Source organism: Amborella trichopoda, chromosome 1 (genome assembly GCF_054954075.1).
Source record: "Amborella trichopoda isolate Santa Cruz 75 chromosome 1, AtrichopodaSantaCruz75HAP2 v2.0, whole genome shotgun sequence".
NCBI lineage: Eukaryota > Viridiplantae > Streptophyta > Magnoliopsida > Amborellales > Amborellaceae > Amborella > Amborella trichopoda.
This window is the reverse complement of record NC_142336.1, coordinates 43,991,615-44,005,505: the sequence shown is the minus strand read 5'-3', so window position 1 is coordinate 44,005,505 and position 13,891 is coordinate 43,991,615. Positions and strand designations below refer to the sequence as shown.

The following is a 13,891-nucleotide window of genomic DNA, read 5'->3' as shown; positions in this document are numbered from 1 at the left end:
CTAGGCCAATTTGGGAGGCAGAGTCGACCACAGCTAAGGTCAAGGCCCTGCTGGAAGGACTAGGTGTTTGACCTTAGTTGGAAATCCACCCTCATAGAGGAGTGTGACTGTGTGACTTCAAGAACACAATTACTTGGGGTACAAAGAGCTCCCCCTGTACATGGAAACTTCAGGCAGTGTTCGACCAAATCTTTAAAATTGTCAGGCCCCTTCAAGTGGTATTTCAGCACATGTTAAAAGAAGCAAATGAGACGGCCGACTCCCTAGCTAAAAGAAGGCTTGACCCCCAACTTTACGCCAGTACAGATTGCTCCGTCAATTTGTAGGCCAACCTATATCATCCCACATTCCCACTCTACCCTCTGCGAAGCCTCCCTCTCCCACCCTCTCCCGACCCATCTCCCACACTTCCCCACTCCCTCCCCCTTTCTCCATATCTCTCTCCCTCTCTGACTCCCCCTTTAGAAGCTCCTCTATTACTCCAGTGTGTAAGATAAATTTTTTGCACTCTGGTAGTGTAAGAAAGCCTTGTCTTCGTAAAGGTCACAACACTTTATATATTTCTTATTTATTTATGGAGAACTATACAATAACACCAGCATTTATGTTTTGCACTAGTAAGTCACAATTGCTATTGACCATTAGATGTGAAATTGGATGGCCTGGGGTTGTGTGATTGGTTGAGCAAAAAATCAAAATAAAATTTATTAAACTGTGTGACACGCCCCTAGCTATCGAATTTCACATCTGATGGCTAAAGGTGATTGAGACCTCCTTGTACTGAAAACGAATGGTTTATTGACATACAATCCCTTTAAGTAATACAATATCATCAACTGCCAAAAAAAAAAACCACAAATCACAGCTTTATATTAAAACAAGAGCTTATTGGTTTCTAAAACATATGAAATGGAGAGAAGCACACATAATTATTGGGAAAAAGAAGACGGGAAAAAAGTGTTTTAAACCTCACCTGAGGAGTTTTCCCAACTGACCAGTCTATTGCATTCACTTCATGCAGTGTAAGATTGCTTGCAGAACATGGACGCATCACCTGAACAGCAAGTTACAAGTATCAACAGACAAAGGGAAAAGGGACTTCTCTTACAGGCATAACAAGACACGCATGACTGCAAATATTGCAAGCAAGAAAAAATAGCACACATATCACATCATAATCAACAGAACACTCACAAAGTGCTTAAGCAGCAAGTAACTAATACATATTTCCTGTATAGAGAATCTTATCCACTATTTGAAGCATATTCTTAGAAGAATTTTTTAGCTACTTCGAACCAGTATTACATAGACACCGACACTGGTGTCAGTATGTGAAATGGCCTCTTGGGTGCCTAGTTCTTCAGGCCAATGCCCCGTATGGCCTGACATACAAATGTCTTTTAAACTATAAAATATAATTTCAAAAATAATAATAACAACAACATGAAAATTCAGGAAAATAAGAACAACATAATTCTGGTTATATAGGATCTCACTTATATAAAAGAAATCCAACTTTATAGCAAACTGTTTTGAACAACTTAGAAAATATCTGTTGGAGTCTTATTCTTTCTACATCCAAAAGAACTAAACAATGTCACATTCCTATTTTTTCCTCTTATCTCGTGGAAAGCATGAAAAAGGTTAGAATATGAGGAACAACACGCCAAAAGGATTAGTTAAAATTATGCCAATGCTATACCCCAAATTCATCACACGAGTTCTCATGTTACACAGCTCTCATAAAAGGTCCTCCCACATTCCATGCATAATACTCATATAATCCATAAATAGTCCACACATGCTATTTAAATGAAAGCTCATAGATCTAGAATCAAGACACCCAAGTATAGTACTTGTGTCATAAGCTCATATAAAGAGTGTACACATGTGCCCAAATGTCAAATTATGGATATAGTAGCTTTGTCAAGTTTATAGCTCACAAGACTAGTCCTAACTTTCCACATTAGAATATCACATTTTATGCCAAGATGTACTACCAATCTCTAATTACAAAGGAAACAGGAAGTCAAGTTTGTTTCTCTAAGGCTATGTACTCAGTGAATCCAACTTTCTAGCGAACTGTTTTAAACAACTTAGAAAAGATTTGTTGGAGTCTTATTCTTTCTACAAGATAGAGGCATGCATTAGACAAAATCATCTCTCTCTCTCTCTCTCTCTCTCTCTCTCTCTCTCAAGTAAAAAAAACAGGAAAGATATTTAAAAAACCCTCTTTCTAATATAACTACATGGGCATGGGCATTAATAGAGATAAAAGGTTTCCAAGAATTCTTCGAAGATTATATAGCAAATGCTACAATAGGTTGAAAAATTACCTAATAAGCAATGCTACTGCAGATGCTACTTCTCTAAGGGATGTATGCTCCTTTATCGTTACACAATAAGAGCCCTTCATTTTGTTGATTTAATCAAATAGACAAAAAGGAAAGAGAGTCAAGATACTATCTTATTAGAGAATCTAAATACAGATGGATTAAATTATTATTTGAAAGTCTTAATCGACTTTTATTTTGTTTGATTTAATCACATTCTTTGAAGAAGATAACCCTAAAATATCCTATTAGAGAGAGAAAAGCGAGTGTCCTTGAAGAGAGAGATTTTATGGGTGCAAATCCTAATCAACCACTAGGACACGCCGTGTCCTTTTAATTATTATATTTAAAAAGTACAAAAAACAAACATACCTGCTGAGTCTTGAACTTGCGACCTCTTGGAAGGGTAGTTTATCGAGATGACCGTGATAGAATAATGAATATCGATATATATGTATTTCAACAAGTCATAATGAAGTAACAATAAATAACAGCCTCAGTCAAACTCAAACCAAGTATGGATGAAGTCCACTCCACCACATAGAGGGTGAGACATTGATGATTCATAAATGACTAATTATCTTATGATCATCAACATCATCATCATCATAGCCTTTTCCCAATTAAGTGGAATCAGTTACACAAAGCCATATCCTCAGTGAAGCCATAAGTCCCCATATCTTTCCAAACTACTTCCAACCACGTCCTTTTGGGCCCACCCCTTGCCTTTTCAAGTCCTTCCACTTGAACTAACTTGCACCTCCTAACAAGAGTTATACTTGGTCGGTGCCACACATGACCAGCCCACCTAAGTCTACTCTCTCTAATCTTATCGCCTATTGGTGCCACACCTAAATTCCCCCGAATGAACTTATTTCGAATTTTATCCCTTCTTGTCCTACCACTCATCCATCTCAACATCCTCATCTCCACTACACTCATTTTATCAGTGTATTGTTTTTTGTCCGCCCAACATTCAGCCCCATAAAGCAAAGTTGGTCTCACAGTTGTCTTATAAAACTTGCCATTCAGCTTCATTGGGATGTGGCCATCATATAAAATTCTAGTTGCACATCCACTACGCCCACCCAGCTCTAATTATGTGTGCGACATCTTCCTCAATCGCTCCATTTTTCTGCATTATTGACCCAAGATATCGAAACTACAGCCTTTTTTGTACTTCCTAGCCGTCAATCTTAACTACTTCCACATCTCTACTCTTATTATTACTAAACTTGCATTCTGAATATTGTCTTTGTCCAACTAATTTTAAAACCTTTTGATTCTAGAGCATCCCGCCAAAGTTCTAACTTTGTGTTGATGTTGTTCCGGGTCTAATGCAGATCAAAATCTGGTCGTTACAAAATTTTAATTTTAGTTTTATTAGTTTTATTTTTAGAGCTATGGGTAGATTTTTTATTTATTTTCTTAAGGTCAATTTTTAGAAATAGGATTAATTGGGGTTTGTTTTAGGTTAGTTTGATCAATTCTATATCTTAGAAAGTATCTTTTTTTAATTTTTAGTAGGTCCATACTTTTCTTTTAGTCATCATTTAAACTTGAAAGAATAGGATGATCTTTTATATTAGGAAGATGGTTATCTTTGAGGGAGACGTGGATTTGGATTTAACTTCAAGGAAATGTTGAAAGGTTTTAACAAGCTAGCCAAGTTTATCTTTTGGTGAAGATAAATTGAGGTTTAGGAGGTGGGACGTGAGAATGAAAAATATGAAAGCAAACTCCTTTAAAAGGGAACACGTACAATGTAATTGGGGGATTTTGATTGAATAAAATAAAGAAAGTGTTTTCTTATAGAAAGAGAGGCCCTTTGTGGGTGTTGTTTCTTCTCTTGTGTTTATGGGCCCGTGTCAAAACACTCGTATCCATGCGTTTTATTCTTTCTTCTTGTGATTTCCTTCACAATTTTTATTTCTCTCGGATACCACTTGACACAGTATAAAATTATCAGCGAATACCACTCGACAAAAATAAATGCTCTGATACCATTAGTGTCGCAACCTTCTTCAATCAGAATTTTGGAAACACGATCCTGCAACCTGCGGGTTAATGCACTGATCAAAACATGCAATGAAATCAATAAACCCTCGAGGAATGGGCCAATGTATATCCATAGGAATTGTTTATGTTCAGCCCTAAAACATACTAAGCGAGCATCTTGGAGCTAAGAACTTTTGATAACTGATTTAGCTTCAATTATGGATTCTCCTTTGAGTGCTTACTTTTTTTCTTCGTCAAATATTTCCATAGGCTCAATCTCTTGCTTCTCCATCTCTCCATTAATAAAAAAAAAAAAAAATCAAATATCCTTGCTGCCTCAAGGACAACTTATTTTCTTTCATCTTGTTCTTCATCAAAAACACGAATTTCATCAAAGATGGGGTAACCTGTGACATTAAAGAATGATGATTCCGATTGAACATCCAAATCTACTTGATCTTCATCTTCAACTAATTCTTCATCAAACTTAGATAGATCAATCTCCCAATCATAAAGAAATAGATCAATCTCCCGACCATGATGCTCCCGACACAAAGCGTTGGCATGAAATGGGTTCTCGAAAATAGCTTCCAACTCACTATTGTAATCATATTGTGTCGAGGCTAGTTTTTGCGCCAAGCACAAGGTCAGTACCTCTACTTTCTTTCTCAAAATTTTGATCTCAAGCTCTTGGAGATCTCGGAGGTCTAGCTCTCGTTGGATTGGTTGAGTCCCAATGTCAAGCCATGGAACTTGCCCACGAGCCATGATGCCTATCGACAAATACCACAATCCACAAGAATCAACTAAGCTCTGATACCACCTGACGCAGTATAAGACTACAGGCAAAAACCACCGAGCAAAAATAACCGGGTTTGAAAGAGAAATAAAAATTGTGAAGGAAATCACAAGCAAAAAGAACAAAACGCGTAGATACGAGTATTCCGACACGAGACCATAAATACGAGAGAAAAAACAACACCCACAAAAGGCCTATCTCTCTACAAGAAAACACTTTCTTTATTTCATTCAATCAAAATCCCCCAATTACAATGTACGTGTTCCCTTTTAAAGGAGTTTGCTTTCATACTTTTCATTCTCACGTCCGACCTCTTAAACTTCAATTTATCTTCACCAAAAGATAAACTTGACTAGATTGTTAAATCCTCTCAACATTTCCTTCAAGATAAATCCAAATCCACGTCTCCCCCCAGAGATAATCATCTTCATAATATAAAAAATCATCCTATTCCTTCAAGTTTAAAGGATGACTAAAAGAAAAGTATGGACCTACTAAAAATTAAAAAAAAGATACTTTCTAAAACATAGAATTTATCAAACTAACCTAAAACAAATCCCAATTAATCCTATTTCTAAAAATTGACCCTAATAAAATAAATAAATAATCTACCCATAACTCTAACAATAAAATTAATAAAACTAAAATTAAAATTAAAATTTTGAAGCCCCCAGATTTTTATCTGCATCAAGGTCTCATCGATCAAAACTATGTCATCTGCGAACAATATGTTGTAGGTGCCTAGTTAAGTCATCCATAACTAAGACAAAGAGGTACAGGCTCAATGTTGATCCTTGATGTAGTTATTCCTACACTAGTTAGCGCTCCATATGATAAAACAGGAAAAACTGAAGCAATTTAAAAAATAGATGGGCACCATCCATGGAGTTTGAATCATAGTTACTAAAATCTTTGTTTTTGTGAAGTCAGGAATCGCGATTCCTTATTTTAAGAGTCCCGATTTCAACACTTATAGAATCTTGTTTCTAATGTTCATTGATTCTCGATTCCTTAATTGCTTAAACTCGATTTTATATTTGATGAATCTGGATTCCACATATGATGATACTCGATTCGATTGTTTTCAAATCCATATTCTTAAACATCAAGTATTGCAGTTCGTAGATGAAAGAAACTACAAATTAATCAAACATCAATCTTGCTTCCAGCCTCATAGAGTCCCGATCCGATTTTTTTGGAATCGTAATAGAACAGAATCAAATACCAAAGTGTTAGAGCACAAATATGTGACTTATGGATTGGTTCAAATATTCATGGAGTAGGTTTGAGTTATTCGGACACCAATCTGGAGACAATTATCTCTCATAGTTCATATGTGCCCCAAATAATAATTCGATGAACTCATTATTAAATTATTGTTTCCACAAATCAACTTTCAAATGCAAATGTCCAGAGTTAAGTTCTTAACAAGAACCATTCCAACGTCTTTTACATGCAACAGATACTAGTATAACTTCTTCTGTAGGTAACAAAGGCAAGTATAACTTGGGTGTTGGAGCATTAAAATTAAGAGAACTTGGGCCTTGCAACATTAAAAATTGAATACTCCACGTCTTCACCTCAGGTATCCAAGGCATATACTACAAAATAGACAACACCATGGCACAGACAAAATACCATTTTGAACTATAATAATAAAAACAAAATCACATTTTAAAAATACATGAGATGATATTTGTATCTTTTGTAGACAATTTCCCTAGGTGGAATACGAGTGTGTATAGATTGACCTTACTTTTAACATTGTATATGAGGCTCAACAGTCAAACATTGACTTCAAATCTAACGAACCTCTGTCAGGTCTTAGATACCTCTAATCTTGATTGCTTGATGGGATTCTAAGTTGTTACAGAGCAAGATGTCGTCGGTGTAAGAGTATTTATTCTAAGAGTTGCAACTCTCGATTGACACATGGGTCAAAAGATGATTCCAAACTGATACAAATCTCGATTCCAAACTGATACGAATCTCGATTCCAAACTGGTATGAATCTTGATTTCAAATACATTAGAAACTAGTTCTAAAGATGTCGGAATCTGGATTCCGCATATTAAGGAATCTCAATTCCATTGGGTCGGCTCCTAATAGGTCAGAAACTTGATTTCAAAGAGGTCGAAATCTTGATTCCATGTACGTAGGGATCTTGATTGTCGATTCTATTCGGATCAAATCTCGATTCCTATAAAGTAGGAATCTCGATTCTCGCAATTCCCGTTGTCTGGACATCAATTCCGAAAACATGAATCTTCTAGCCAATTGCGATTCCACAATTTTATTTTCTAAAAAGATTTGGAGTCTCAGGCATTTCCAATAACTATGGTTTGAACCCATGACATTGCGCTCTTTAAAGTTAAGAACGCTTTACCACACAAGCCACAGGTATAAGACATTACAGATGTGGAAAATTTAATATATAATGACAACACTTAAAAGCTAAAGTATTGTATGGATATATCAGGACGTACGACCCTTTTCCCTTACGCACTTAACTATCAGATACATACTAGACCAACACACGTGTTGGTATCCATGTAAACTGCTTGGTAGTTGGTTCTTTGAAATATTTGGCAAGTTCAGTAAGGTTTTGAAAACTAGCAAAATGGAAAGAAAGGTGTCCAACCGCTCAGTGATTGTCATGAAAAAAACGTCAGAAGAAAAAAAAGACTAGGAATGCTTTCTTGATTCCTTTGATTGAAAGCCATAGAGAAAGCTTCGTAGCACCTCTTGAAATCCCTCCCTCGTGAGGTATTCTTCAACTCTTCTTATGTTCTGCTTTGCTTTCTCCTTCTTCGCTTTTCTCTCCTTAAGTTCTTATTAGTCACCTCCTCCTCGTTTCTGCTCCTTTCTTATCTTTCCCCTCCCTATTTTTTTCTTTTCCTCTCTTCTCATGTCCCTCCTTAATATCTTATTTCAACTCCTCTCCTCCATGTTATTTTCTCTCTCCCTTTGTCTCTTAATCTTTTCTCCTCTCTTTTCTCCTTTCTTTTCCTCAAAAAACCATGAAACCCGTACAAAGAAAACCACAAGTCCTCAAAATCAACCAATATAAAATCCCTTACAAAGCCCAATGCCTAATTCCCCTCTAAATTCAAAACACTAATTATTGTAGAATATTATCTCAAAACCTTATAATTAAGTTGTGGGAGACCCTTTTCCTCAAAAAAGCTAAGGGAGACCCTCGGAAATTGATTGAAAGCTATTCTAAGCCATCTCTCTAAGCTGTAGATTACCCTAAAATTTGACTGGAATCAATTTTCTTCAAGCTGATTTTCTTTAGCGATAGATTTCAATCCATTGTGGCCTTGAGATCTCATCACCAAGGCATCAAAGCAATAAAACTTTGATTGCATGTTGATTCAGCATAGTTTTACGGACGATTGTCTACTAAAATTTTAGATATCCAGCATTATTAGAATTTAAATTGTTCACCAAATGTGTTTTAGGGCCTTGGAATCATACATTAGTTGTTGATCTTAGATTACATCAATTTGATACAAGAGAAAGTTCTGTCCTACAGCTAGATGTCTATTTTTTGAGCTAGATGTCTATTTTTTGAGCTTTTTAGGGTATATCCTTGAGTTTTAAAGCATTCATTAGGTCGTTAAGGTGCTAACCTTTTGCTTTTAAGTCCCTTAGACTTCCTATTGGATAATATAGTCCTCGTTAGTGTGTTAGATGTTGTCCTAGGGTTAAGATGACTTTGAGGAAAGAGTCAATCAGGGTGAGAAAGTAATGAGGGACACAAGGGAAATCCTAATTCAATCAGTGCGCACAACAGGCAGGAAGTTGTGAATGATGATAATGGAAGTCGTGGATGATTATTATTTCTCATTGTGGCAAAGGATGGAGCAGAGACTCAACCAATTCCACAAGAGGTTCAACCCCTATTGGAGCCATTTAGTGAGCTCACCCCAGAGGCTCCTATGGCAGACATACAACACTATATAGATGTCATTCCTAAATCCAGCCTCCCAAACTTGCTCTTATAGCAAATTGATGAGCATAAAGGAGCGCATTGTGTTGCATATGCAACTAAGAAAATTGCTAAATAAAAACAAGAAAGACTAAGCCCATGCAAGGGCCATGCACTTTTTAACTCTGTGCACAATTACATCAAGCTCTTTACTAAATAATTCTGCGCCCACCAATTTTGCATGTTCTTCAATGGTTTGGAAGATATAATTCACCCATTCAGGATCCAGATCAAGGCCCAAGGAATCATTCCCAGTAATCGATGCTCCATGTCCAAGATTGTACTCATTTGTCTTGACAGCCATTTCTATATATTCTTAAAACCTTTCTTCTCTAATAGAATAGTGAGAGAAAAGAGTGGAAAATCCTAAATAGAAGTAGAGACTTTCCAATAAACCAAACCGCAAAATATTTCCTACTCCCACCAACTTCGGTACATAACCTGATTCAGTAGATGACCAGTAGGCAGTAGCAACCTTCATTATAGAAAAATAGTTCAAAATATTTTAGCATGATACTAGAAACAGATAAAGTCTACTCTCTTTTTTTTTTTGGGTATATCAGTGGGGAATACAGGCCCCTACCCGTCTAACTCTTCAATACATGCAACATCAGACCATGATTTTCTTCTCTAGATTGAGAAGAAAAGAGAGACAACCAATCGTCTGAGTGCTATGTGCCATTCCCATCAAGCAAAAGAGAGCTCACCATTGACAATTAACTAAGAAACAACCTAGCATAGGGCCTTGCAATTTCAATGATAAGAATGTAATTATTTCCCTGATCAAGTGCATTCTATGGCCAGTCGTCACATGATGTGCAGTATCATTCATGCCTATAACATGTGCAACAGAATGATCAAATAAGAGATCAACAAACCATTGGGTCTGCTACTTCTTCAGCTTTTTCTTTGCCATACAACTGCTCCACCAAGAGTAAAGAGAACTCCATTGCAGTGCCTGGTCCACGACTTGTAACTACCCGCCCATCTTGCTGAACCCTTGATTTAACTGGCACTGCAGTTGATAACTTATCCATAAATGAAGGATGACAGGTTGCCTGCACAAATTACATATCCAGAATACAATAATATCACAACTTCCGCATCAACCAGTTCTAAACCATAAATGCCACTAGAACTGAGAATATCAAATTTCTATTCAGCAACTAAATAAGGGAAATGAATACTTCAAATCCTGATCACTGAATAACAAATACAAAAAATTGGGTTATCTTATTGGGAAAATTGCATAAAACCCCCAAAAGTAGACTTTCTAGGCACTTTACCCCACCCTAATTTTTATTAGCATATTTTTCCAAAAATCAAGTTTTATAGCAAATACAAAAAGTTCAGTATTCTTTCATCGAGATCAAAATCACAGTGTAGTTTTCTTGTTCTTGAATGGGCCTCTTCAATCTTGTCTTTTAGGTTTATGCTCCACTCCGGGTAAAGATATGCCGAATTCTATTTGCACATATGGGACAAACGATCCAAATCGGTAGTTAATCTGTATAACCGTTGAGGTATCTTTTTCTTCATTTCTTGAATTTCAAGAGATTTATTCCTAATTGCTTGATCATTTAGATCACAAAGAAGGAGACTGCGGATTCTATGTATCCAAAAAATTTCTCCGGAATTATATGTCGAAGTGATTGGATCGTTTGTTCTTTTTTTTTGATGAAAATACCCTTCATGTGCATAACAAATCATTTTCGGATCCCAATAAAAGGAAACGCCGGACCGTGGTTGTATATTGTCGGACCCATCCATTCTTCCGGACCGCCATGGTGAAGTGCCGGATCAAGTCTCATTTCCAAACGAGGGGTATTTTAGTCTTCTTCTTTTTTTTTCTTATTTTTGAGTTGGCGGTATTCGCTAGAAAACATGGTTTTGGGGAAAAAGATGCTAGGAAAAGTTAGGTTGGGGGTAAATTGCTTAGAAAATCCTGGAGTTTTATGCAATTTTCCCTGTCTTATTTAGGAACTTACTTTCAATCCCTTCAGTAAACCCCATGAGTCAAGTGCTACAGCTGGGGCAGCACAAATAGCACCATAAAGCCTCCCTTCAGCTGCATGTTTCTTAACAATACTTTCTAAAGCTTGGCAATCACGAAGTGAACTAGCACCTGGCATTCCTCCCTGAAACGAAACGGTTCAAAAAAGCAATTTTCTCAAACCGATCCATGGAACGCACAAAGATTCATAGCACGATGCAGAGATGAACAATGTATAGTTTAATTAGTGTTCAACTACCGCAGTCCAATTTGCATATACTTATACTCCTTCCTAGAACATTGACAGATATGCTTGTACACGAAAGCCAGCAAAAGAGGCATTAATTTAATGACAAAGCAATAAAACAATTTCTACCACAATTGCAGATATTCCAAGAAAAAAAGTCAACATGAATGTGAACAATTTGTAACAAGGCATGTGATTTGTCAACTAATCGTACAGGTAAGGCGATGAGATCGAAAGAATTTTCGGTACAATCAGAGACAAAAGCATCCGCAACAATCTTGACTTTGCGAGATGCCTCAATCTGAAGCTCCTTCTCAACAGAAGCAACGACCACATCAGACCCAGCTCTCCTCAAAACATCTACAATGATAACCGCCTCCATCTCCTCTGTGCCATTCGCAATTGGAACCATTACCTATGATCATGCTAATCAAAAATCATCAATAACCCTAATTTAAGTAAGAAACTCCAAATAAAAAAAATGTCGAAAGAAATGGAACCGGATCCCAAAATCACTAGAGCATCACCTATCCATGAAGAGAGAAAACAGACACCCTAGTTTGCACAAATAATGATGGAAAAACAACCATGAATCATCCACATTAAAAAATCATCGAGAAAAATTGTAAAACCTAATTTTCAGGATGCGCGACTCATGAATATGAAAGAACTAGCTCACCTTTCGCTGAGAAGACGCCATCGAAGTAACAGAGAGATTGGTTGCGAAGAGGGAAGGGATTCGCGCACGTTTACTAACGGAGAGAGGGCAGAGTGAACACAGAGGGAAGTGAGATGGGTTTAAAAGCACAACCATGGCGATTCGCCGCTTATTTTACGGTGGATGGGCTCAGGTATGGTCGGACGTCTACTGTAATGACGTGGATTACACAGGCAACTATGGACTAGCTTGATTGTGCTGAAGAAACGGACCCGGAAGGGGTGGCAATGAGTCGCGTAACCGGGCCTTCTCGGCCGCCAGGGCCGTTAAAAAGTTGGGCCTGAGCCATGAAATGTGGCTCGAGGGCAGGGCCAGGGCCTGGTAACCGTGGCTCAATGAGAGGCTGGGCTGGGTTGGGCTAAGCCCGGTCCAAGGCTGGCTCGGTTCAACTGGGCCTCTTTTTCTTTAATTTTTCTTTTTTTAAAATTATATTTGGCCTGGATCATCCCTGCATGTTAAGGCTAGGGGCGACGTTGTGCTAAGGCCTTTTTGGCCCAGTCAAGGCCGCCCCTATGGGAACTAGAGTCAGGCTAGGCCTGAGGATAGCCTGGTCAAGGAACCTGGCATTGCCACCCCTAAGACCTAGGTGATCTGGATCTCCTTAATCACATGGGTTCCATTTTATTTGTTTTATTTTTTAAATTAAAATTTTAATTAAAATTTTTTTGAACCACTTGTATTGGAAAAAAAGGAAAATGAAGAACTCCAAAAAATCCCAAAATTTAATGGAAATGTCGTCCAATTGTATATCATAGAGAGACTAAGCTTTTGAATGATCAAGAACAACTTTTTTAATTGGGTCTCTCATGACCCTAAAATTCTTATTATATGGAGAAGAAAGGTTGTTCTCCAACTTTCAATTTTCATTAATGAAATATTTAAGAAGTGACCCTCAAAATTTTGGAGTAAGGAACGTGTACAAAGAGCTGCTGTGAAAAAAAAAAAAAAAAAAAAATTCTCTCTCAAAAAAGTTCCTCCTTTTAAAACTAATTAATTCATATATTATTTTTTAAAATTGGTTTAACAAAATAAAATATTCTACAAATGTACATGTGAGACACCATAGCCACACATGTACCAACATCTCTCGTTTGTCCATAATGGTTGAATGTACCATAAGGTCTATTGCTACTTAGAGGATTTATTGTTCACATGTATATTCTCATCATGAAGCTTTTCATGTTAGTTCAATCATGGGGTTTTTCATGCTATTGGCAGTATTTCCTCTCATGACCAAAACTTCAAAAATATCACTTTAGGAGTTTCTCACTTAGATATTCTTAAGTCCTATCAATCTTACACGCAACACTTAATCATTTTGTCAAGTGGTGTGCAATTATATCAAATGAATGTAAATAACTTATAATATACTTCATTCTTTTCAATAATATTATAAGTATGATGATAATCAATTTTAATGTACTTACTTTTAGAGCTAATTAATGAGATGGCAACCTTATTGTCACAAAAAAAAAAAAAAACCTAGTATGTTGGTTATATACAACTTCAAATCCTTTAGGAAGCATCCCTCAGACGTCATAAGTAGTAACAATGCTACAATCAACATACTCAGCTTCCATAATATATTGAGATACATAACCTTATTACTTATTTGATCAAGAAACACATCCACCTCCAAAGAGAAATACATGTCATAATGTTGATTTTCGATCACTTGGGTCTCTTGTAAAATCAGCAACAAAGTACCTAATAACATAAATATTATCAATTTGGAAGCACAATTTGTACTTTTTAGTGTTATGAATATACTTAAGTATCTTTTTAACAGCTTGCCAATAAACCATCTAG

At 36.7% G+C, this 13,891-nt stretch overlaps 1 protein-coding gene across 7 annotated transcripts in view; it reads right to left on the bottom strand.

Moving 5' to 3' along the window:
- Positions 1 to 12,189, bottom strand: part of LOC18442151 (protein DJ-1 homolog B) — a 32,720-nt gene extending 20,531 nt beyond the window's left edge. For 4 of the 7 annotated variants that reach the window (XR_016055576.1, XM_088866734.1, XM_006852375.4 and 1 more), the window contains exons 1-5: positions 12,044 to 12,189; positions 11,579 to 11,779; positions 11,113 to 11,262; positions 10,003 to 10,182; positions 974 to 1,054 (exon numbers count right to left, since the gene is read on the bottom strand). Coding sequence is in view for 6 of the 7 variants with exons in the window: in XM_088866734.1 (XP_088722860.1) it covers positions 974 to 1,054; positions 10,003 to 10,182; positions 11,113 to 11,262; positions 11,579 to 11,779; positions 12,044 to 12,178 (747 nt within the window). In the remaining variant the exon portion in view is untranslated. Of the gene's footprint in view, positions 1 to 973; positions 1,055 to 10,002; positions 10,183 to 11,112; positions 11,263 to 11,578; positions 11,791 to 12,043 lie in introns of all 7 variants that reach the window. The other 3 variants (XM_088866743.1, XM_011627964.3, XM_088866763.1) reach the window with 1 other exon arrangement.
- Positions 12,190 to 13,891: the final 1,702 nt, after the last annotated feature.